At 37.8% G+C, this 23877-nt stretch overlaps 4 protein-coding genes across 6 annotated transcripts in view; 3 read left to right on the top strand and 1 right to left on the bottom strand.

Moving 5' to 3' along the window:
- The window catches only part of LOC124176644 (flotillin-2), a 478641-nt gene that overhangs the window by 123063 nt on the left and 331701 nt on the right, over positions 1-23877 (bottom strand). The window lies entirely within an intron of this gene.
- Positions 1-23877, top strand: part of LOC124176630 (esterase E4-like) — a 51754-nt gene that overhangs the window by 3402 nt on the left and 24475 nt on the right. The window lies entirely within an intron of this gene.
- LOC124176640 (juvenile hormone esterase-like) overlaps positions 1-23877 on the top strand; it is a 62688-nt gene that overhangs the window by 33086 nt on the left and 5725 nt on the right. Inside the window, exon 4 of one of the 2 annotated variants that reach the window (XM_046558203.1) lies at positions 21498-21847. In XM_046558203.1, coding sequence (XP_046414159.1) covers positions 21498-21847 — 350 coding nt within the window. Of the gene's footprint in view, positions 1-21497; positions 21861-23877 lie in introns of both variants that reach the window. The other variant, XM_046558201.1, reaches the window with a different exon arrangement.
- LOC124176643 (venom carboxylesterase-6-like) lies at positions 461-11265 on the top strand. Its single transcript, XM_046558207.1, has 5 exons — positions 461-816; positions 1056-1400; positions 9350-9513; positions 10084-10400; positions 10470-11265. Exons 1-5 carry the CDS (start codon positions 507-509, stop codon positions 10663-10665), a joined length of 1332 nt encoding a protein of 443 aa, XP_046414163.1. The 5' UTR covers positions 461-506; the 3' UTR covers positions 10666-11265.

Genomic DNA, 23877 nt, shown 5'->3' with positions numbered 1-23877 from the left:
ATTAGGCGATAAGAATTCTATGGGTAAATGAATATCAATGATGAATATATAAGATCAACATTCAAAATAGCAAGGTCTTGCGATAAGCAGACATACCATCGGTTGAAATGTTTCAACTGAAGAAGTCGCAGCCTTCGTCAACTCTCGTCATGAATCCGATAACAAAAGTTCTCTTTGTACGGCAGATTCGCGAACCCCGTGCCGGCGGGGGGTTGGGAAGGAATCCGAAACGCTACTGCCGACGGAAACTTTTGCCCCCAAATAAGTGGCACAGACCATATCACTTTCTTTGGAGACGAAGATTGTCTGAACCTGAACGTGTTTACACCGCAGGTAATTATTCCCATCTAGTAAGGCTTGCTTATTTGCAGGCAAGCCGGTTGCTGTGCGAGAATAGAAGCATGAGTTCAAAATCAGAAGTCTTGTAAAGCAAACATAACTGGATTTGACTTAGGATCCTATATATACAGATAAGTGACGGTAAGGACTCCGCGCTACTTCCGGTAATGGTATACGTTCTCGGTGGGAGGTTCATGATGGGGTCCGCTAATTCATCGGTGTACAGCCCGAAGTACTTTTTGAACCAAGATGTAGTTCTCGTTACCTTCAACTATCGTGTGGGTATTTTGGGGTTCTTGAGCACTGGCGACGAAGTGGCTTCTGGAAATTGGGGCCTGAAAGACCAGGTCCTTGCGCTCGAATGGGTGCAGCGTAACATCAGACACTTTCACGGTGACCCTGATCGAGTGACGTTATTCGGCCACAGCTCAGGGAGCGCTTGCGTTCACCTTCTGACGCTTTCGAAATTGACAATTGGTAAGATGGAAATTAGAATGAAGCCAACCAAGGCTTGAGGTAATATTCAATAGACTTGATAGATGAATATTGAAATCTTTTAACGGAATGACTGATATCACATTTACAATAATCGGGATGACGTATTCTATCTTTACAACAAGTACGACGTACTGAAAAAATTTTTTCCATCGATGAGTTGATGAACCTAGTTATAATCAAATGCTGCAACATGACGTAATCAATTCACGTCATTACAGGGCTCTTTCATAAATTCATCATGCAAAGCGGATCTGGCCTTGTGGAATGGGCCTACAGACCCAGGGCTGTCTATGCAAAGCGCGCATTTGAACTCGGCGATTACGTTGGCTGTTTGAATAACACTTCGGATTCCCTCGTCAGGTGTTTGCGTAGCAAAAATGTTTTGGATATTACCACCATGTTTACAGGGTTTTACGTGTGTTATCATCAACCATTCATTACATGGGCTTGTACTGATGAGCCAGATGTCAGGGGGGCTTTTTTAACAACTAGCCCTGTAAATATAGTGAGAGCTGGTCAGATTCGTGATTTACCTTGTATCATGGGTGTCGTTGAAAACGAAGGTATAGCGACCACAATAGGCAAGTGAATGCAAATTCTTTTGGTTTGATCATTTGACCGCGAACTATGAGTATATCACTGCTGATTTTCATAGAAAAACCCAGAAAGTGAACAGAATGGCAGAAAATAAGCCGTAAAAACAGTACAGTACTTGCCCGCAGTAGTCAACCCATCGGCACCTTCAAGGTGCTTTCAAAGAAGCGCTGTACATCTCGAGAACACGGAGAGCCAAATCTCCCACACCGCTGAAGCGATCGCAATGAAACTTGAGCAAGTGATGCCTTATACTGGCAAAAAGTGGAGCGACTTTTTATTTTTTCAATATCTTGAAAAAAAAAATTACAGATTGGTTACCTCTCATACAAATTGAGAAAATTATCATAGTTGCACTGAATAAATCAAACTATCTGGTGTGATGCCACTGTCAGTAGTTTAGCGTACATTCGTAGATTATTAAAATATAACTCACCACCTGATAATTCTGCTCGTACGTATCATAATATACATGTCCAATAATTTCCATAGTGAATCGTGGCATCTAGTTAATAACGTTGTTAGTGGATATCGAACGTTGAGAAAATATATTGTGACAATATATATACGAAATCATCATTGGCGTTATGCTCGTGCTCTTGTTAGAATCGTTAACTCAATTCGGTACGCGTTTTGATTAAGTTTTTGAATATTCGGACGATACAATGTCTAAATGTACGTAAGAACCTATAATTGTGCAATGGGTCGTATACATCGAAAATTATCTCAGTCAGTATGCCTTCAAATTGAGTGAGGAAAGTCAATAAAAAAAATTCAACTTGATGACATAAACAACGGTTTATTATAAATAACAGTTTATTTCGACATTGACTTTCACACCCAACATCACCACTCTATCCATAAACGACGACGTTAAACTGTACCAAAAATGAATACGATAAATATGACTATTCTTGGATACTTATTGATACCGCATTTTTATTTCGTGCATATGGATTTGTCATCGGGAACTGAGTCCGGTAAGGTCTGCAAGCAGCAAAATATTGTCCTACTCATCTGGGTCAAAAGTTACTAGGTCTAGGACCTGGACAGTCAGAACTATGGAGCGCTTGTCCTGGAAGTCGAGTTTCACGATGTAGCGGACCTGGAGCACAAGATCCAGGAGATAGAGAACCTGGTACTCGAAACCTGGGGAGCATGATTTTCATACGTCCTCTCTACTGCGCGGTTGTTTCCGGACTGGGGAATCTGGCTAGCTGATTTCCGTTGTCGACGAGTACTATAGATCAATTGCGTCAAGGGAAAAAAAATTTTGGGTGATGTCACGTTCTGAACATCGGAACTTTCTGCTTAGGGTAATACCGTGATAGCAGCAGTCCTCAACTTCTAGAGAAATATCCCCTGTATAAAACATTATAACTAAAGTAAAAAGTAGTTGAGATACAGTACACCTTTGCGCCTCCTCTCACATGCGCAGAAGTATAAAAATTTTCCCATTGCGTCTTTTGTCCGACTTGGCAACGTTGCATTCTAACTCAGTATCTCTTGCCCCTCAAGCATGTGTTGTAGAGAAATGTATTGTTATGAAATCAATTTGAGGTTAGTTATAATTGGAGACTGAAAATAATACACAATGACTTCGCGATTAAAACCTGTACCGTAACCTATATCCGCAAAGTTCCGACATTTATTTCAATTCGTTGGCCCTTTATGGCATTTTAAACTTCCCGCGTAGGGCAACGTTGCCAAGTCACTATTTCTCACGGGTCAGGTTATGAGAGAAAGTTTGAAAATCATTAAAAGCAACAAACTTTAAGAATTATTTACAAAAAAAATGAATACTGCTTGTTTATGTTTTTTTTGAAAAAAATTACTTGTTATATCCTCAATTAATAATTCTCAGGTTTGAAAAAAAATTCTAAGAAAAGTATGGCTGTTATTAAATAAAATGCTCACTCTAACTACGGTCGGGATAGGGAATACATGTAAATTGTACGACTTTTGATCGCTAATATTGCAAAATTTAGTACCGCAAGGACTATTAAAAAAAATTCCTACGTATAAAGGACACTTCAAATTATGTGTATTCAAAAATTGAAAGATATTGTAAGAAAAGTGATTTATCACGGTACTACCTTAAAATTATAATTCCAGTTTATTAAAAACTTCTGTACTTGGAGAATGAGCGAGGCAAGACAGGAGAATAGAAAAAGGCTAACCATTGATGAGACAGTACCAATTATTATCAATTGGTTGAATACCGGTGAGTCGGGCCATAGGCTTACGCATGATTATGGTATCGAAAGATAGACTCAAACGAAAATTACGAAAAATAAAGAAAACATAATTCAGTATACTTCAAGACCAGCACGAAAGTACGAAGAAGAAGAAAATCACAAACGTCGAAGGTAGTGGTTTTGAAAAGGCAATTTACAGATGGTTTGTGTAACAGAGAACCTTAGGCGAACCTCTCTCATAGGCGATTTGAGTCGAAAATGTTTCAACACATCACCAACAAATTTCTGGTGCAGCATCTAAGTTTAAGGCGAGTAACGGTATGCTCGATCGTTCTAAGAAACTTCACGGCATTTATAGTCTTTGATCCACAGTGGGACGAAATCCCAAAAAAGGAGAGTCAACTTAAAATGAACTTCGATTCAAACAACAATGATGTCAGATTTCGAAGATAGTAGCTGTACAGGGGTTTTTGAGGTCATTGATTACGCATTCAAGGCAAACATTTGCCCAAATTTTACTCGACAAGAAGACGACGAATGTCACGTGGCTTAAATTTGAGAAACAACGGAATAATATTCACCTATGTTATATGAGATCCACACATCAATACTTTAAAAAATTTATGTATAGAAACGTAAAAAACATTTGAGCAAAAGCATCGTCAAAAGTTTCAAATATCACAAAACAAATCAATGGAATACAATTTCCTCATCGGACTCGTCAAATTCAGAATCATTTTCTGCAGTAGATTGACATATTGTAGGTGAGATTAACAATTCTACAGTTTCCACAGATAAACTGCATATGTTTTTTGGGGGTATTGTACATTTGGGGACAATGAATCTGAGAAGGTTAATTTGTTACACTAGACATTTATGTTGGCAACACAGAGAAACCTACAGCGCCATAGACGGCCGAGTGCGAAACAAACTCAATCTCATAAACATAACGTAACCCATGCCCGTTGAATCTAACCTTAGAATACGTGTCAATCTAACAAGTTATTATCCCCGCGGTATTCTAGGGTTATATTCGACGGTCATGGGTTATGTCATGTTTGTTGAGATTGAGTTTGTTTCGCGTTTGGCTGACTATGGCGCTGTAGTTTTCTCTATGTTGCCAATATAACTGTCTAGTGTAAAAAATTGGCCGTCTCAGATTCATTGTCCCCAAGTGCCCGTACACTGGAAATGTACGTATCAGATGTTACCATAAGCCGATTGAAAATATCTTCCATTGTTTCGGATCTCGAACACTTTCGTGATGAATCTTCTCCAATACTATTGATGTCTTTGTTTTTAGCTTCTTAAGCATTTTCCGATAGTCAGCGGATCGGCAATAATGCATGAGCTGTTATTTGTGGACCATAAACTGGGAGTTTGTGCATCGCGGTAAATGTCAGCGAATCGCAAACCTTCCCCTCTATCATCGTTAACATCATTTCAAATTCAACCGAGAGTTCGTTCTGATTTAGTATTGTTTCGTAAAGAACAAGCGTGTTTATCTGATTTTCGATGTAGCGTTTTTCGTTCACAGTCAATTTTGTATTTTCATTCAAAAACTGTAACCTTAGCGGTATGCAAGTCACAATTTTGCATCCGTTTTTTCATCGCCAGACACGAGTTGTATTGGCACAGCTGAAGTAAAAACACAGTTCAATCCGACGTGTTGTCATCTTGAAACTTTTGTTTATATGTACACTTTGTCCAGAGTTTCGATCGTAGCCCCACTTGCGAACAAGGAACATCTGCTTATCACTTTCGTCAGCAATACTCGAAATAACTTCACGTCGAAATAATATAATACGCTGATCTGTATGGTTTAGTAAAGCCTGTAATATAACTCTGCTTAGCTCTCTTCAATACTAATAGCCGTACGGGGTGGATAACACACTTTTTTAGCTTCTGCCTGTAGCGAATTTCTTGTTTTGTCAAGCCAAGTGCTATAAACGCATCATAGGGAAGGACATCTTGTAGTGATATGAATGGTTAGACAGATAAAAATTGGCCAGGAATCGTGATAGAAGATGAAATAAAATAAAATAATAATAAATACTCAGGAATAACGCTCATCTTTTGGAGGCGTCGTACGATAAAAATAGATGTTTTTCCGTTTTATTGATTCGTCAGTTCTTATATAATGTTTATTTTAATCAATCTGAACATTGATGTCAGAATTTTTTCGCTTTCCCAACAGGGTTCGCAAATATTACAAAAGAGGAACAAATAAATAAGTAATTGAAATTCTGTCTTGAGTCTTATCCGGTCGTTACACTTATGATAGATGTTGATGATTTGATGAATACTGACCGACTGACCATTCTCGCAGCCTCACGATGATCGACACCACACGTATATGTGTGGACATATATGTGTGATGGCCAGACTTTGACATGCCACTTCGGAATTGGGACGCATACGGAAGTGCTGTCGAATGTTCAGAGATCTCAGTTCTTGGTAGTCATTATTCGACATTTTGCGGTCCACCAGACAGGAAAGAGCAGCATCTGCGGATAATGTAATTATGGGTGTTGTTTCCCAGAGCCTTTCGATACCTCGAAGTTTTCGTTAGACTCGTCAGTGTTGCATCCATCACAATTCGAGGAGCGAAGGCTCATTCGAACAATAGTTGATAACTTGTTCGTAGTCAACGTTTCACGGATTTCTTCGGTTCTCTGCCGGTTCTATCTGTGACTTAGGGACTAAAAGTCTTTAGAGGGGTGACCACCCTTATTGGTCGGTGTGTTCTGGGAATTAGCAGCTACAGGAAAGGACACATTAAGCCATGACTCATATTTCTTGCAAAACGCATTTTCTTCCCTACAAACCGATTTCCACATTGTTCTCATTTTGTTAACAAAAACTGAAAAGGACAGCCTCATATGATTAGGTATGAGCACCGAATTTCCGTTCTTCTCGAAAAATTTCAATTTAAGGTCTTCCAACGCAGCGGGTAGTCCCGTCCTTCAAATGCTATCTTTCGTGTATAGAGTAATATTTTTCCCACTAGGTCCTGTAACAAAGCCGCAGAGAATTTGAATCTGATTTGCATATGAAAACTTCAAATATTCAACGTAAACTATGATAACTGAGACAAGATATAAGTCGTTGAATAAATTAAATTTTTCTGAAGCGATTTCGTTTCATCTAGGAGATTGTTCTCTGATATTGAGGACACAAAAACACGAAAACGTAATACTGATTGATATGATTTATGACATATAGGACAATAATACATATGCTACTTCTCGTGGAATCTTGAACATAAATTATTGAAGACATTTGTTATAAACAATGTGAATCTAAAATAACGATGCTAGTTTGTTATGAAGTCTCGGTATATGTTAGGACCGGTTTTAGTCTCCTATTGTACGTACTGTGAAATTTGCCGCGTCGCGCTCCGTACCCGCTCATACTATACGCGACTTACGAACAAAAATCATTACAGCCAAAGGAGCAGGTGGAAGCGGGTGACTCTTATGGATTTCGTAAGCGAATAGCCTATAACCAATAACTCTGAACTTGGATCGTTGAAGAATATGGTAGAAAATGGTACATTTCATCTGTTTGAAAATTGAGGTCTATAGAATCATATCGTTTTCACGAGAGCACCGAATGTGGCCGTATTTCAAGTTGTTGAACATCAATTCTTGACTGAACTGATACAGAAATATTTTTTACGCACTTCCAGGAGTCGAATCTATCTTGAAAATTAAAAATCGCACAATTCACACTTGAAATATGAAATTTTGAAGTTTAGTGCTTCTGCTTTGTATTCTCGCGCAATGCGTGCACCGTCAATGACGGTCAACTTTGAACCGAAGTTGCGAGCCATGTACAGAGGATTCGCCTTCTGGTTTTCGAGGTTTGAATGCACTAATTATTGCTCTACCTGACGCTTGAGTCAAAATTCACTGAAGCGGATTTTCATTTTTCGAGTTTTACTATAATGATATGCGCTGATGCAAATGGATCCCATAAAATTCCTCTTTTATTCATTGAAAGATTTAAAAAAAACCTCGGTCTTTCAAAAACCTTACAAATCTATCTGTGATAGATAAGGGTGAAAGAAATGCCTGGATGGACCGAGATCTTTTCCAAGTGTGTTATAGAGAGGTTTTCCCACCCAACGTAAAAAAGAAACATGCATCACCTGTGAGATACCTTCTACTCCTTGACAATGGATGCTCCTTCTCATCCAACGATCGATGTCTGAAACAGCATTGCCAATGCTAGCCAAATTACGTACTTGCGGCCTAACGTAATATGACTCACCCGTATACAACTGATATAACAGGGAGTAATTCTTAAAATGACAAAAATCTATAGAAAACAAGTGCTTTTGGAAAGTGTGCAGTTATTAGAAACGATGTTCACTCGCTTAAAATCAATTTACGAGATTTGAAACTTCCTTAACGAACGGAAAAAGTGTCATTCAATTTAACCCAATGGATATAACTGAATATGTGATTTTCAACTGTGAAGTGAATGTATAATTATGATTTTACGTTAAAAACTACTTAATTCGATGACATTTTTTTATCGTACTCTTAAAATAAATCATGTTCCAATCAGACCTTGAGCAATTTCCCTACATATTTCGTTCGATGGAAAGTGTGACGGCTACGAAACTCAGTTTTGCGCATATTTCTAGTCGCGCGACTAAGCAGGGTGTCGGGGAAATCTGTACTGTAGAAGGAGAACGTATGCAAGAGGAAATTCGTTGACTATTGAGGGGCTGACTACTGCGGTCCATTACTGCATTTTTCTCCGTACCTTTTATCGCCTCGGCAAATCAATTCAATCAATAGACGTACCATTAAGTATGATCATCATTTTTGTCATTAGATATTTATTTTCTGAGTGAAATGTTTTCTTCATTTCTCATACAATTGTGTTCCGTTGAAGCATTACATTCGAATTCTGGTAATTCCATTCAAACGTTCTATAATCTTTGTATAAGTCGATTCGTATTGCTTATTTAGATCGATAGTCCGTACACGAGTTGGATAGTAAAGTATTACTGTTTATGCTTTTTAGAAATGTTGCAAATCGAACAAGTTATTTAATTTTGAAATGAAACTCATTAAAGCACATCCGACCATGCGTTGACGGACCTCTTTGTTTGTCACGTGGTGTTGCGACGTGAAGATTTGAACACGGCCTCCGAAAGAAAGAGAACGAGATACGACAATTGTCAAGCCCATCATTTGAATGCAAAGGCCTGTAAATTTCAGATTTTCTTGTGAAATCATTTTTAAGATGATCGCTGGAGCTTTTCGAGGCAGACCGACAGACGGATCAACAACTTTCAAACAATCTATTTTTCCGATACCAAAGGCCCAGAAACGTAAAGATCAGTTGAAGTTGCAGAGACTTATTTTGGACCGAAACCTATACTCCTCTTACGTTAATATAGCTGATGGAAATTGAAAAGTGGTGTGACATTGTCGGATCCCATACGGCTGATGATGCATACATATATATATATATGTATATATATAGATATATATGTATATAGATATGTATATAGATATGTGTATATATATATATATGTATGATGTACATGTATACATATACATTATTCTATACATCAGATGAACAGAAAGTTGAGGCATGATTTCGAGGCTTTGAAAATTTGTCAGGTTCTCGCTCTGTGATAATAGTCTTATGACTCTCGCATTTGTTTAATTATTCAATCATCTTACTTATTTCACCAGCGATGTATGAAAATGCGGATCGGCTTGTAGAGTTTCTGGAAAACTTTGATTATTTGCTGCCGATTATGTTGTACTGGTCGTATCAACCGGACTCTGGAGCCGCTTGGGTCAAGGCGGCCAAGTCGTACTACTTCAATAACATTGAAACAATGAATAGAAGCGAGGTGAGTGATAAGATATTCAAATCTAACGATTCGAATGCAATAAGCTTTCGTACTGTATGCATTTCCAGTTATGTAGGAGGGCTGGAAGTCATGAATGTTTTCAAACTAAAGAGTTCCAGTGGTTATATTTCCCAGTCATATGATGTCGCTGAAAAATTTAAACACCTCAAAACTGATCACGAAATTCATTAACATATTTGACAGAAATTCACCGATAGTTGGCACAATTATGGAGTTTGGTCGCTGCAGTCATATTTTGACCTGAACGAATGATTTCTACCATCATGTGAAATTGATACTGTACGCGCAGATTATATCAGGAGCTTATACCTTATCAGTCTCCCAATTGAAAATTGTATTCCAGTAGCGTCGTTTAGCAGAAATTAATCGAAAATAGTTGATTTCACAAAAAACTACAGGCTGTATGTAATACTTGTGGGTGAAGAAAAGTTTTTGTCGTATCAGTTCTGATGATCGTTGACTTAAAATGTTTTTTAATTATCCGTATCGTGCCAACTAAAGAATTGAGTGTTTAGGTGATGCGCCATTTATGAATCCCTTCTCTTGCAGTTGCTGACTAACTTGACGTTACTCATCGGTGACGCTTCGTTCACCTATCCGATGTACTCCTCCCTGTTGTACCAGCATGCAGTGGCAGTAAATCCCCAATATTTCTACGCCTTCAGATATCGGGGCACCTGGAGTAACACTTACGTTTCCGGCAACACTTTGAACGACTACGGAGTAGCACACACGGATGACGTTGGTTACATTTTTCCAAATGTAGACTACAATATTATGTTAGCTCTCAACAAAACCCCAAATGAAAAAGATCTACAAATGAGGGAAATTATGGTGCAATTGTGGACATCTTTTGCGAATCACGGGTAGGTTTTTTTCAATAATGAGATTATCTGATGATACATATGATTCACAACCATAGCATGCATTTTCAGTAAACCTTCAACTTCGTTTTTTCGTGGAAATACAACGTGGGAGCCGTACTCGAAAAAGGACAATTACCTTCAGATAGGGGACAGATCCGAAACCACGCTAGAGGTTAAACATTTCTTCTCAACAGAGCGAATGCAATTTTGGGTCAACTTGGAAAGAAGTACGGCAGAGGCAGAAACCATCGGGTTCATCCACTAACCTGCCACCGCTAGAAGATTCTACCGTCAATATTTATCGACCGATCAAACGCGGTATTCCTGTAAAAATGCCAAAATAATCGAAATTCTGCATGCAATGTCGAACAAAAATAAACAGATACTTTTTCATATACTGCGAGAATGCGGCTAGGAAATTTATTCCAATAATTAGTAGTATTTCGCTTACAGAAATACATTTCTCGTCATTATTAGTGCTTGAGGGTAATTTTTTTTTTAGTTGTTTGTATTCGGTATTGTATGTAGAATTGCGTTCATTACAGCATTTTCACAGCAGTGATGCGTAGGTTTTGATAATATTCAAAATGTGCGACATATGACGCAATCTGTAACGACTGAATATAGCATCCTCTAAAGAATGAATTCCCTTTTTGTGATCCTACTTTCATGCTCGAAATTCGTATCGTACTCGTCATAATGTAGGTGCAAAACATACTATTTGCTAGCTTTTCATTCATCACGATGAGACTTCGAAATATTGATGAAAACGATAGCACAGCTATAGACTCAATTTGTCAAGGATATTTTCGTGTTTTCTATATCTTCTAAAACCTTACCCAACAATGAACATTTCAATAGTATCTATTCTTGAGAAAACTGCGATGTGTGCTGGTCAGAATGTGTACGATTTGTGTGTACGGTGGCGTTACGCGATAAATGGCAGTCTTCGTCAATCAAATCGAATATGAATACCCTGGTCGGTAAATGCCATACGCCTTGGGCCAATAGTAGCAGCAATGTTAACGTAATTCGTGCCACTGTGATCTGATTTGGGTGTTATCCGCCAGATGATGTTATTATCACCATGGTTTGCATATTGGTAGCAGATCTTCTGACGCAGCGTTGCAATAAATTTCCGGAATTTTTCCGAAAATCAGTTGGATAGCTTCAGCAACATCTTGATGAAGAGTTGCTCCATGAAGATGACTATTCAATATGTTCCATTCTTTCGTTTCCTGCTATCGAGAATCGCTTTGTATCACAAAATCATTATGCAGCAGCGACTCGTCATTTAAAATGATGTGGTGAAAGGTAGCGATAAAAGCTGTTTCAAATGTTTTCACACAATCACTGTTCCGCCTGATCGCGAGATCACAATCAATGGTAATTTTCTGAATTAAATCATCTATCAACTATTCCTTGCATACAACATGAGTCCTTTCGTCTTGTTCTACCAATTCTTAAGCCTCATCGTCGTGCGTTTTTTTTACGTTTCAGCATTCGTCCACTCGATTGAAACAATATCATACTTATGTGAACCTAGCACCCGACCTAAAAAAACTCAACCATTTTTTGTAGATTCTTGTAGCTTTTTGTAGGTAGTTGTTTGTGGTAACAATGATTTCGTTTGTAGTAGCGCCAAAAAAAAAAAAAATATAAGGGGTTGAAATGCACAGGTGCAACATACCTCGATAGAATCTACTTCCAGTAGTAAAATGAATAAATGAATAAATGAATAAATTTAAAAAATTAAAAAAAAAAATGTCACCCCATTTTGAAAAAAAACGAATTTATCGGTAGTTTTCCGAACAGAATCGTTTGTAGTTGATTGTAGTACAATTTTTTTCGTTTGTGGTTCCTCCAAAATTTACTAGAATCGTCCGACTCGCTTCAGAATCGTTTGTACTTGATTGTAGTACCATTTTTTTTGCTTTCAATAACTTTGTTATGTTTCTTTCGTTTGTAGTAACTTCGTTTCGTTTGTCGTCATTTGTGGTAGTGTTGATTCCGTTTGTAGCTGTTTATAATGGAATTTGTTTGTTTTCAATAGTCTTGAATCAATAGATAGTCCTTGGACAGTATGAGTAGGTTTATATTGTATACGCCGTTAAAAAATGTATTTACATATCTATATATTCCGTTCATTCCTTGAATAAATTCTCCATTATATGTAATCGTCCAACTTGTACCGCCGCTATGTTGCCGATGTTTTTTCAGCTAACCTCAGTGTGATGTATACGCGCACGGAAAGTAGGCAGTGTATAGAATCAACACTGCCAAGCAATGCGAGCGCATAGGTACCGCTAGGAGGGGGGCTCTCAGCGAGGAGAGCCAGAGAGCGCCTGAGTATACGAGGTCTTAGTCGGAGGTACTCGCGGAATGAAGCTTAGTTATATCACACCTGTGTATTTTGATTTCCCTGACCAACTTCCCTACTGGATCCCGCACCCACGCAGGCTGATACCTTGCACTCAGGTTTCTGGCCAGTCCTTGATTTATTCAAAACGCCCTGAGAATGATCCTGTTGCTCTGTGTTGATAACTGGGCATTTGGTAGAGAGGTAGATTCGAGTCATAAAACGTTCAGTCTGCAAAACAGTTCTGTACTCTGAATAACGTCTGTTCTCTTCGAAGTTCGGACGAAGGTCTGGACCGCCGACCATCGTTCTCGCCCCGGCGTGTCGCCCTCTCCGGCCTCTTGGAGGTAGATTCGTTTGAAATTACGAGGCTGTTACTATCAAAAGGCTGATTTAATCAAAAATCGATTATTTTTGGTCATTCTCAGGATTCACGCCTGCGTAGGCAAAGCTCCTTTTACGGGCGAACTTAAGTCTACATCTAACCAAAGGAAATAGGTCAGAGTTCCCAGACAGTCGTTATACAACAGATATTACTTATTATTTATCGAACCACAAATAACTGAGAAAAGAGTCTTGTTATAGTGAACAGGATTTATTTACTGTTAACAAATCATATATTTGAATATGGCAAAATAAATATTCAGTTGGAGATAAGAAATCGCGCATTTGTATTTATTTTTTTCTGTGAAATGAAGATTTGTTGATACTTAATGAGTCATCTATTTCTTTAGAATTAGTATCCTGTGGTATAAAACAGTCGAACACAATGATAAACTACTCAAATAATGGTACCGGGTGAATATTTATTAATAGTTGATCAATCATCTATTTTATTGAAAATCGTATTTAGTGATGTTGAGCTCATTGTTGCCTTATTACCGTACTACGGATACAACCGCTGTCACTTTTTCCAAACCTACTCACTCTGGAACGGATGAAAAGCACACGTCGTTCTTGGGGCATGAACTTGACGTACCGTGCGTTTGAATCGAATCGGTGAGACGAACGTCCGAATGTTCACGTGTGAGCCGGAAATGAATGTTACATCGCACGTACCCAACCTCGAACATAATATCGCGCATCCAGATCAGGAATTTATGAACAAAAACACGCTGCACTGACACTTAAATGTTGGAAGAAGTTCGGATACGCCCCAAGTTGTAATATCAGCTCCATAAAATTACCGTTGCATTGTCACACTGGTTTTTATTATAAATCAATCGCTCGGCCGACGAACTGCGTTTAAAATATACAGAACGTGCTTGGAACGTGCGAATGGTGAGTTTATGAACTTGAATCCTCAAATAAGATTTGTTAACTGTTAATAAATCTTCATGTGGGATAACACGGAGTGAAATCTTTTACAATTAGTGCTAATTTTTTGATGAAAGAAAAAAAAATTCGAACCAAATCTCGCTTTATCAGCCACAATCTTAGAGTATCTTTTCAATAATAGACATATGTTAGTGAGAGGTGAATATTATATTTAACTCAAATACTATAAAATTTCGATTGTAGTCGTAACGGCACATATGTTCATTACACGTTAATGAATTATTTAACAGTTAAAAATTGCTCCCTGAACATGGTCAACGGAATATATCTATTTATTATAACAAGACCCTTTTCTCAGAGTACGTGACATATAATTTGATATGATAAAATCCGGGTAATTATTGATACTCAGGACGGGATGTACTAATTCCAGTTTATTGTCATGAAAGACTTCATCAGATAGCAATGCCGCTCTATTCGCTAAATTGAACATCGTAGCGACTTTCCGCTGTATCGGATGATGTAACAGATAGTTCAAATACCTTCTCGACCAAATTGGATTCTGATTACAATTTGTAAACAGGTAACCTGATCACCAATCGATAGATAAATGATGTATGAAGCGTGTATTACATAATCCAATCTAATGTATTATATCATAATACGTATAGTACATATCATAAAGACAAATTATCTAATAGTAAGAGTTCTATTTAGTATATGGGATCTGAAATAACTGAGAAGTGTTCAACAAATTCATTCATTGTGCAGGTACTTGATGACATGGACTGATGATACATTATTTTGGGTGAGTTATTGAAATTGCAGAATGAATTCATTCGTCGGGGATAAAAAAAGATATGTATACTTACTCACAAATTTGGATCCATATGTACTGCGTCGAGCGACTCTAGGCGGTTTTTCAATGAGGAGAATTTCGCAGTAATGCGGCGATTAAGAATCTGCCTGGCAGTGATTAGTTTAACGAGGATCAACAACAGAGTTTCTTTACACTTCTTTATTATGTAAAGGGCTGGACGATACGAAACCATTGGAAATTTAGTTGGCTGTATCTGACTCGAGTATTTGCACTTATTGTCGGTATGAAGTCTGAAACGTGAAATGAGGAGTGAGTATCAATAACTAAGGTGGTTTAACGCATTGGATCGCCGAGTGATACCGAGACAAATGATGTTATATTGTTTGTGCGACGGTCGTTGGACAGCTTGAATATCATGTCTGACGATTGGCATGTCAAACTCGTTCGCGATAGACAAACAGTTCGAAGCCATAAAACGATTCCACCAGCAAGATTCACCAGATTCGAGTTTGTTCTCATCGGACAACGTCGTGTGACGACAATGGTTTCATATTCAGGGGCGGAGTGTCTTCTTTTCTCACTATTGCTAAGCATTTTTTTCGCGTCGAGTGCCGGTTACCTCGATGAAACTATTCAACCGGAAGTGACGATTCCCCAAGGGACTCTGCGGGGAAAAATGATGTCCACCACCCATGGCCGAAAAGTGTCGGCATTTCTGGGAATTCCTTATGCGCAACCACCGGTAGGAAATAAGAGGTAAGTAAAGTACATGAATTTAGTGCTTACCGATTCCATGATGTTTTTTATCATAGAACTCATCATGTAAATGCAACTGATGTGGCACTTTTAACTACCTACAAACTTAGGAATTTGGAATGGGTGGAAAGTTCCATTAACACAAAGATTGCATTCAGTGAAATAATAACAAAATATGTTCGTTTCATAGCTTCGAATAAAAAATAACATGCCCCAGAAGTAAAAATAAAGTGAAAACTTTTGACGAAAACATCTATAAACCGAGCATTGAAGAGAATGCATACTGAAAGATTTATAAAGAATTAGTTCAGGAACAACACGATCCATAATTCACTGCAATTGGCCGAATGGGTCTAAAAGTAAGACATCTATGAAAATATTGTAAAAAGATCTGAAGGCTACATACACTTTCGTGTGAAAAAATTCATACGAATCATCCTAGTTCAGTAATTTTTTTTTTCAAGATGAATTTTTGATATCGTAATAACTTAATTTTAAATGAATAATAAATTTTCTCGGGAACTTGGACAGAATTGATCAGATTCAATTTATCAAAATTTGCAACGTTTCGTTGGTTTTATTTATTTTCCAACTTCATCAGGCAAGCTGTAACAGATGTACATAAACTTTAAAATTAAGTTGCATAAAACAATAGACATGATACATGTAAGTTACAAATTCAGAAATAATAAACTAAACAAAATTGCAAAATATTTACTTTTGAGGTTAAATCGTCGTTAAAATCCTCTGGTCCATAACATCCAGTCAAAATTATGTTTAAATAAGACTAGACAGATACATACATTTTTGTTTTTTTGATAAAATTATAATGGTACGTTGGACAAACCAGGCAAAAATTAAAAACCAGAATGAGACAACACAAACTTGACTGCAGACCTGAGAAGTTCATAAAAAACAACAAAACAGCATTAGCGGAACATCACTTTGTTGAAGATGGTCATAACTTTCAGTTCGATGATGTGGAGAAAAATTACATAAAGAGAAACCTAAGTGAAATGATTTTCATTAAGGCGATGAATTGTGTCAATTTTAGATCCGACACGCAAAATCTTAGTACAATTTACAGTGACCTGATAAATGAGGTCAAGGATTTAGTGAAGTCATAGTAAATATTTTTATTTTACTTAGAGGTTGAACTTTCGCGCACAATACAAACAGTACTAGTCATAGACAACAGAGTCATGTTGACAATACAGATAATGCGACCTCCACACGTACTATCACACTGTGTGAGAGCAGTACAGTCTGTGATTTAAGAGTCACTACGTTTGACATGTGTATTTGTCCATCATCATATTTGTCCATTTTATTTTATTTTATTCAAATTAATTTATTGGCACAATGAGTTTATAATTTTATCAAAAAAAAACAAAAATGTATGTATCTGTCTAGTCTTATTTAAACATAATTTTGACTGGATGTTATGGACCAGAGGATTTTAACGACGATTTAACCTCAAAAGTAAATATTTTGCAATTTTGTTTAGTTTATTATTTCTGAATTTGTAACTTACATGTATCATGTCTATTGTTTTATGCAACTTAATTTTAAAGTTTATGTACATCTGTTACAGCTTGCCTGATGAAGTTGGAAAATAAATAAAACCAACGAAACGTTGCAAATTTTGATAAATTGAATCTGATCAATTCTGTCCAAGTTCCCGAGAAAATTTATTATTCATTACATTTAACATGGATGAGAACCAAGATTTTAATTTTAAATCTTCATTCATAAAACTATCAGTTTCAGACTGGCCATGAGCCAACCCTCGAACTACCCGTTCTCACACTGCAGCTTCCAAGTTTGTAGATAGAAAATAATAATAATAACTAATTCGAATTTCATGCTACAAAATCAGAATCGTTATCATCGCTTTTAAAGCTCTCGCATACTATTTTACGTGAAAAAATGACAATTTCTGAAATTTTAATCCACTATAATGGATCCACCATTTCAAAGTTTGGAAGTCTAACCTTGGATTTGTTATCGGTGAACCAAAAAACTTCGCCTAACAATTTCTACCAAAATCCGAATCTGTTTAGATGTTTTGCCATCATATTGGATTAATTTTTTCGATTTCACAATCGGACTTCAAATTCGTGGTCAGCCACCTGACAAATTTACTAGTACCGATTTTCATCAAAATTCAAATGATTTTTGTTTTATATCAGATTATTGAATTCACCAAATCTGGACTATGCAAATCTGACCTTAGATTCGTGATAAGCGACCCAAAAACCTCACGATACCAATTTATATTTAATTCCATTCACCCAATCTTAAGATATCATCATTTTTATTCGATGTTTTGTAATTTTGTTACTGGAATAATTAAAAAAGTACCGAACCGATAAAAGCCAAAATCATAGCAGTTCTGAGTTCGGAAAAGCCGCGTCGCTGAGACTAAAATCATCGGAATACGGTAACTCGGTCTCGAGATATCGTCCGGCAAAGAAATTGGTTACATATGTACATACGTACATACGTACACTTGGGATGTAAAACTTCTGTTAAGGGGAAGACTCAGTTGGAACGTCCAAAAAAAGGCTTTTTTTCCGAATTTTTTTTGGCCAAGCGACAAAATAATTTATAACAACAGTTCTTTCATACGTGAGATATATATTTAGAGTACACATTATAATTTTTTCAAAGAAAAATATTGTAAAATAAGCCGGTACGAGGCAATGGGCGGGACGCTTGCAAAAAAAAGAGGTAGTTGCGGTGATCACTCTCGCGCAGCAATGGATCATCTGAATCCAACAAAAGAGGGGGGGGGATCTTCGGTTAATGATATAATGCTCCGGATGAACGAAGGATTTCGAAAAAATGTCAATTTTTCATAAAATGGCGGATGTTGAAAGTCAAAAGTGTCGTGTTGACGAAAATTTCACTCTCATTTTTGGCTATGAAATAAAAAATCCTTATTCCGTCCGGAAGACAATTATGTATAGAAGAAGTGAGACAAATTTCAAACCGATCGGTAAAGCCGTTCTTGAGTTAGAGTGATCACCGACTTCGAAAACATTGTTTCGAGAAAAACGCGTTTAAAGTTTTGAGTACGATTTGTGTGCAGACAAAAAATTTGTTTTGTAACTTACATTGAATCGTCTGTTCCTGGGCCAGATACTGCACCTTCCTCCGCTTTGTTAGCTGCACCTGCAGCAATTTTTCGTTGACGACGAGCTACCGTTGCCTCTCGAGTATATTCAAGGGAGCGCCGGTTAGCTTTGTCAGACACGGCGCCCTTCGAAGTTATACATCTTTGCGAATAGCGGTCCGATTTGCATATCGTTATTCGGAAAATACTCTTGAAATATTGTTATTTTATAAAATGTAAAATAAACGATTTTTTCAAAATGCTAACCGGATCTCCCCCCTTAACGGATACCTCCCAACAACGGATTCCTCTTTGAAACGGACACTCTAAACATCCCCAGAAGTATAATTTAGACGTTAATATTGTTCTGAATAGCATACACTATTCGGTAATAGACAATATTTTTGGTCCCAAAGATGTCCGGTATTGGCAAGTTTTACTGTACAGAGAACAGTAGATTAGGCGCATTTTTGATTTATAGAAATATCATCATTTGAAGAATCATTCTTTAACCGTTTCTTTCGACTATTCAATTGAGTCTGTATACTTTCGAAAACATTGTAATAATTATAATTACAAAAATGTTATTGAACACTCGCGTACACTTGGAAACACAGTGTTCGTGCAAACAAGGAAGTTATCAAAAGAAGTAGATATACTTCAATAAACAAAGTTTGCAGTTCCTTCCATTTCTGTAAGGGGCCGTACTTAAATTACGTAACGGAATTTGAAGAACTTTTCAACCCCTACCCCCCCTGTGCATCAGATCATAACAAAATGTCAACCCCCCCCCCGTCCCAAAATGTACGTAATTTTCCGGGATCAAATAAAAAAATCAACAAAGAGATGTACTCTTTAATCTTTGCTTCTGCTTTTTCAGCAATTTCGAGTTTTGTTTTGCAAGACTCTTTTAACTCTTTCCAAATTTGATTCAGGTTAATTTGAGCTTGCTGTGCAGATATCTCCCGATGGCTTTTTTTGTATGCATCAAATAATCTTTGATATACTTTATTGAGATCATAATCCATTATGCAGATAAAATTATTACTTTCGTATAAGTTAAATCAATATGTATTGAATCTTTATAGATCACCAAGTATCATAGGTTATAAACTTATAAATCTACTTCTTTACCGACCTTATGAATTTATACTGTAAGTTGAGTGATCTAATGCCAAGAGCTACCGCAGCGCGCTAGTTTCAAAATGTTAAAGGTTTGGCTATAACAGAATCTGGCGCGGGAATTCAGTTTGAATTTTTTTATTGATTATCAAAAAATTTTACATTCAATTCAAAAAATTACGTACAAGCATCAAAAGACCCCCTCCCCCGTATCGTGACAAAGTGTAACAATCGAGTCTGACCCCTCCCCTCCCTTACGTTTGTTTCGTAATTTAAGTATGGCCCCTAAGTGCGTGACATGATACTTACAATGTCTATACAATACTGACGAACCTAACTCTGTTTCTATGTAATCTTATCTGGCGTTTGTCAGTCGAACTATGTGAAACTAAACATTCATTTATTTCCAACTGGTGGACGGGTTTGTTTGTTAAAATGGATCAGATGGTTACGAACGGAAATTAATTCGAAAGACTAGAGTAGCACGATTTTATCGGGTTCACATCAGGTCAGTTACAAATCTTGATCTGAAGGTAAGCAAGGTGCGGCTCAAAGTAACCGACTGTTAAACCCAATTTTAAACCTGCTGATTAGGCGATAAGAATTCTATGGGTAAATGAATATCAATGATGAATATATAAGATCAACATTCAAAATAGCAAGGTCTTGCGAGAAGCAGACATACCATCGGTTGAAATGTTTCACCTGAAGAAGTCGCAGCCTTCGTCAACTCTCGTCATGAATCCGATAACAAAAGTTCTCTTTGTATCGCAGATTCGCGAACCCCGTACCGGCGGGTGGTTGGAAAGGCATCCGAAACGCTACTGCCGACGGAAACTTTTGCCCCCAAATAAGTGGCGCAGACCATATCAGTTTCGTTGGAGACGAAGATCGTCTGAACCTGAACGTGTTCACACCGCAGGTAATTATTCTCATCTAGTAAGGCTTGCTTATTTGCAGGCAAGCCGGTTGCTGTACGAGAATAGAAGCATGAGTTCAAAATCAGAAGTCTAGTAAAGCAAACATAACTGGATTTGACTCAGGATCCTATACATACAGATAAGTGACGGTAAGGACTCCGCGCTACTTCCGGTAATGGTATACGTTCTCGGTGGGAGGTTCATGATGGGGTCCGCTAATTCATCGGTGTACAGCCCGAAGTACTTTTTGAACCAAGATGTAGTTCTCGTTACCTTCAACTATCGTCTGGGTGTTTTGGGGTTCTTGAGCACTGGCGACGAAGTGGCTTCCGGAAATTGGGGCCTGAAAGACCAGGTCCTTGCGCTCGAATGGGTGCAGCGTAACATCAGACACTTTCACGGTGACCCTGATCTAGTGACGTTATTCGGCCACAGCTCAGGGAGCGCTTGCGTTCACCTTCTGACGCTTTCGAAATTGACAATTGGTAAGATGGAAATCAGATTGAAGCCAACCAAGGTTTGAGGTAATATTCAATAGACTTGATTGATGAATATTGAAATCTTTTAACGGAATGACTAATATCACATTTACAATAATCGGGACGACGTATTCTATCTTTACAACAAGTACGACGTACTGAAAAAATTTTTTCCATCGATGAGTTGATGAACCTAGTTATAATCAAATGCTGAAACATGGCGTAACCAATTCACGTCATTACAGGGCTCTTTCATAAGTTCATCATGCAAAGCGGATCTGGCCTTGTGGGATGGGCCTACAGACCCAGGGCTGTCTATGCGAAGCGCGCATTTGAACTCGGCGATTACGTTGGCTGTTTGAATAACACTTCGGATTCCCTCGTCAGGTGTTTGCGTAACAAGAATGTTTTTGACATTACAACCGTGTTTACACGGTTTTACGTGTGGCATAGCGAACCATTTACCACATGGGCTTGTACTGATGAGCCAGATATCAGGGGGGCTTTTTTAACAACTAGCCCTGCAAATATAGTGAGAGCTGGTCAGATTCGTGATTTACCTTGTATCATGGGTGTCGTTGAAAACGAAGGTATAGCGACCACAATAGGCAAGTGAATGCAAATTCTTTTGGTTTGATCATTTGACCGCGAACTATGAGTATATCACTGCTGATTTTCATAGAAAAACCCAGAAAGTGAACAGAATGGCAGAAAATAAGCCGTAAAAACAGTACAGTACTTGCCCGCAGTAGTCAACCCATCGGCACCTTTAAGGTGCTTTCAAAGAAGCGCTATACATCTCGAGAACACGGAGAGCCAAATCTTCCACACCGCTGAAGCGATCGCAATGAAACTTGAGCAAGTGATGCCTTATACTGGCAAAAAGTGGAATGACTTTTTATTTTTTCAATATCTTGAAAAAAAAAATTACAGATTGGTTACCACTCACACAAATTGAGAAAATTATCACAGTTGCACTGAATAAATCAAACTATTTGGTATTATGCCACTGTCAGTAGTTTAGCGTACATTCGTAGATTATGAAAACATAACTCACTACCTGATAATTCTGCTCTCCTGGACTTTTACCCACTGAAAAAAAAAAAAAAAAATGATAAAGCGTGGTCAAAAGTCACCAGGTCAAGGACCTGGACAGCCAGAACTATGGAGCGCTTGTCCCGGAAGTCGAGTTTCACGATGTAGCGGACCTGGAGCACAAGATCCAGGAGATAGAGAACCTGGTACTCGAAACCTGGGGAGCATGATTTTCATACGTCCTCTCTACTGCGCGGTTGTTTCCGGACTGGGGAATCCAGCTAGCTGATTTTCGTCGTCAACGATTACTATAGATCAATGACGTCAAGGGAGAAAAAATTTTGGGTCACGTCACGTTCTAACATTGGAACTTTCTGCTCAAAATTATAATTCCAGTTTGTTGAAAACTTCATACGGAGGTTTAATAATTTTTCCAACGAATGCTTCTCTTTATTCGGAGAATGAGCGAGGCAAAACAGGAGAATAGAAAGAGGCCAACCATCGATGAGAACATAACAATTATTATTAATTGTTTGAGTACCGGTGAGTCGGGCCATAGGCTTACGCATGATTAAAGTATCAAAAGATAGACTCTAACGAAAATTAGGGAAAGTAAAGCAAAACATAATTCAGTATACTTCAAGACCAGCATGAAAGTACGAAGAAGAAGAAAATCACAAACGTCGAAGATAGTGGTGTTGAAAAGGCAATTTGCAGATGGTTTGTGTAACAGAGAACCTTGGGCGAACCTCTCTCACAGGCGATTTGAGCCGAAAAGGTTTCAACACATCACAAACAAATTTTTGGTGCTGCATCTACGTTTAAGGCGAGTAACGGTTTGCTCGATCGTTCTAAGAAACTTCACGACATTTACAGTCTTACAATTTACAGTGGGACGAAATCCCGAAAAAGGAGAGTCAACTTGAAATGAACTTCGATTCAAACAACAATGATGTCAGATTTCGAAGATAGTAGTTGTACAGGGGTTTTTGAGATCATTGATTACGCATTCAAAGTAAACATTTGCCCAAACTTTACTTAACAAGAAGACGACAAATGCCACGTGGCTTAAAATTGAGAAACAAAGAAATAATATTCATCTATATCATATAAAATCCACACAACAATACTTTAAAAAAAATGTATGAATACAAACGTAAAACGCATTTTAGCAAAAGCATCGTCAAAAGTTTCAAATATTACAAAACAAATGAATGGAATACAATTTCCTTATCGGACTCGTCAAATTCAGAATCATTTTCTGCAGTAGATTGACATATTGTGGGTGAGATTAACAATTCTACAGTTTCCACAGATAAACTGCATATTTTTTTCTGGGGTGATGTACATTTGGGGACAATGAATCTGAGAAGACCAATTTGTTACACTAGAAATTTATGTTGGCAACACAGAGAAACCTACAGCGCCATAGACGGCCGAGTGCGAAACAAACTCAATCTCATAAACATAACGTAACCCATGTCCGTTGAATCTAACCTTAGAATACGTGTCAATCTAACAAGTTATTATCCCCGCGGTATTCTAGGGTGATATTTGACGGTCATGGGCAGCCCCCTGACACACGCTTCC

The sequence above is a fragment of the Neodiprion fabricii genome, chromosome 2 (assembly GCF_021155785.1).
Source record: "Neodiprion fabricii isolate iyNeoFabr1 chromosome 2, iyNeoFabr1.1, whole genome shotgun sequence".
Lineage (NCBI taxonomy): Eukaryota > Metazoa > Arthropoda > Insecta > Hymenoptera > Diprionidae > Neodiprion > Neodiprion fabricii.
Note: the sequence above shows the minus strand (reverse complement) of the source record. Positions and strands in the feature narration are given on the sequence as shown.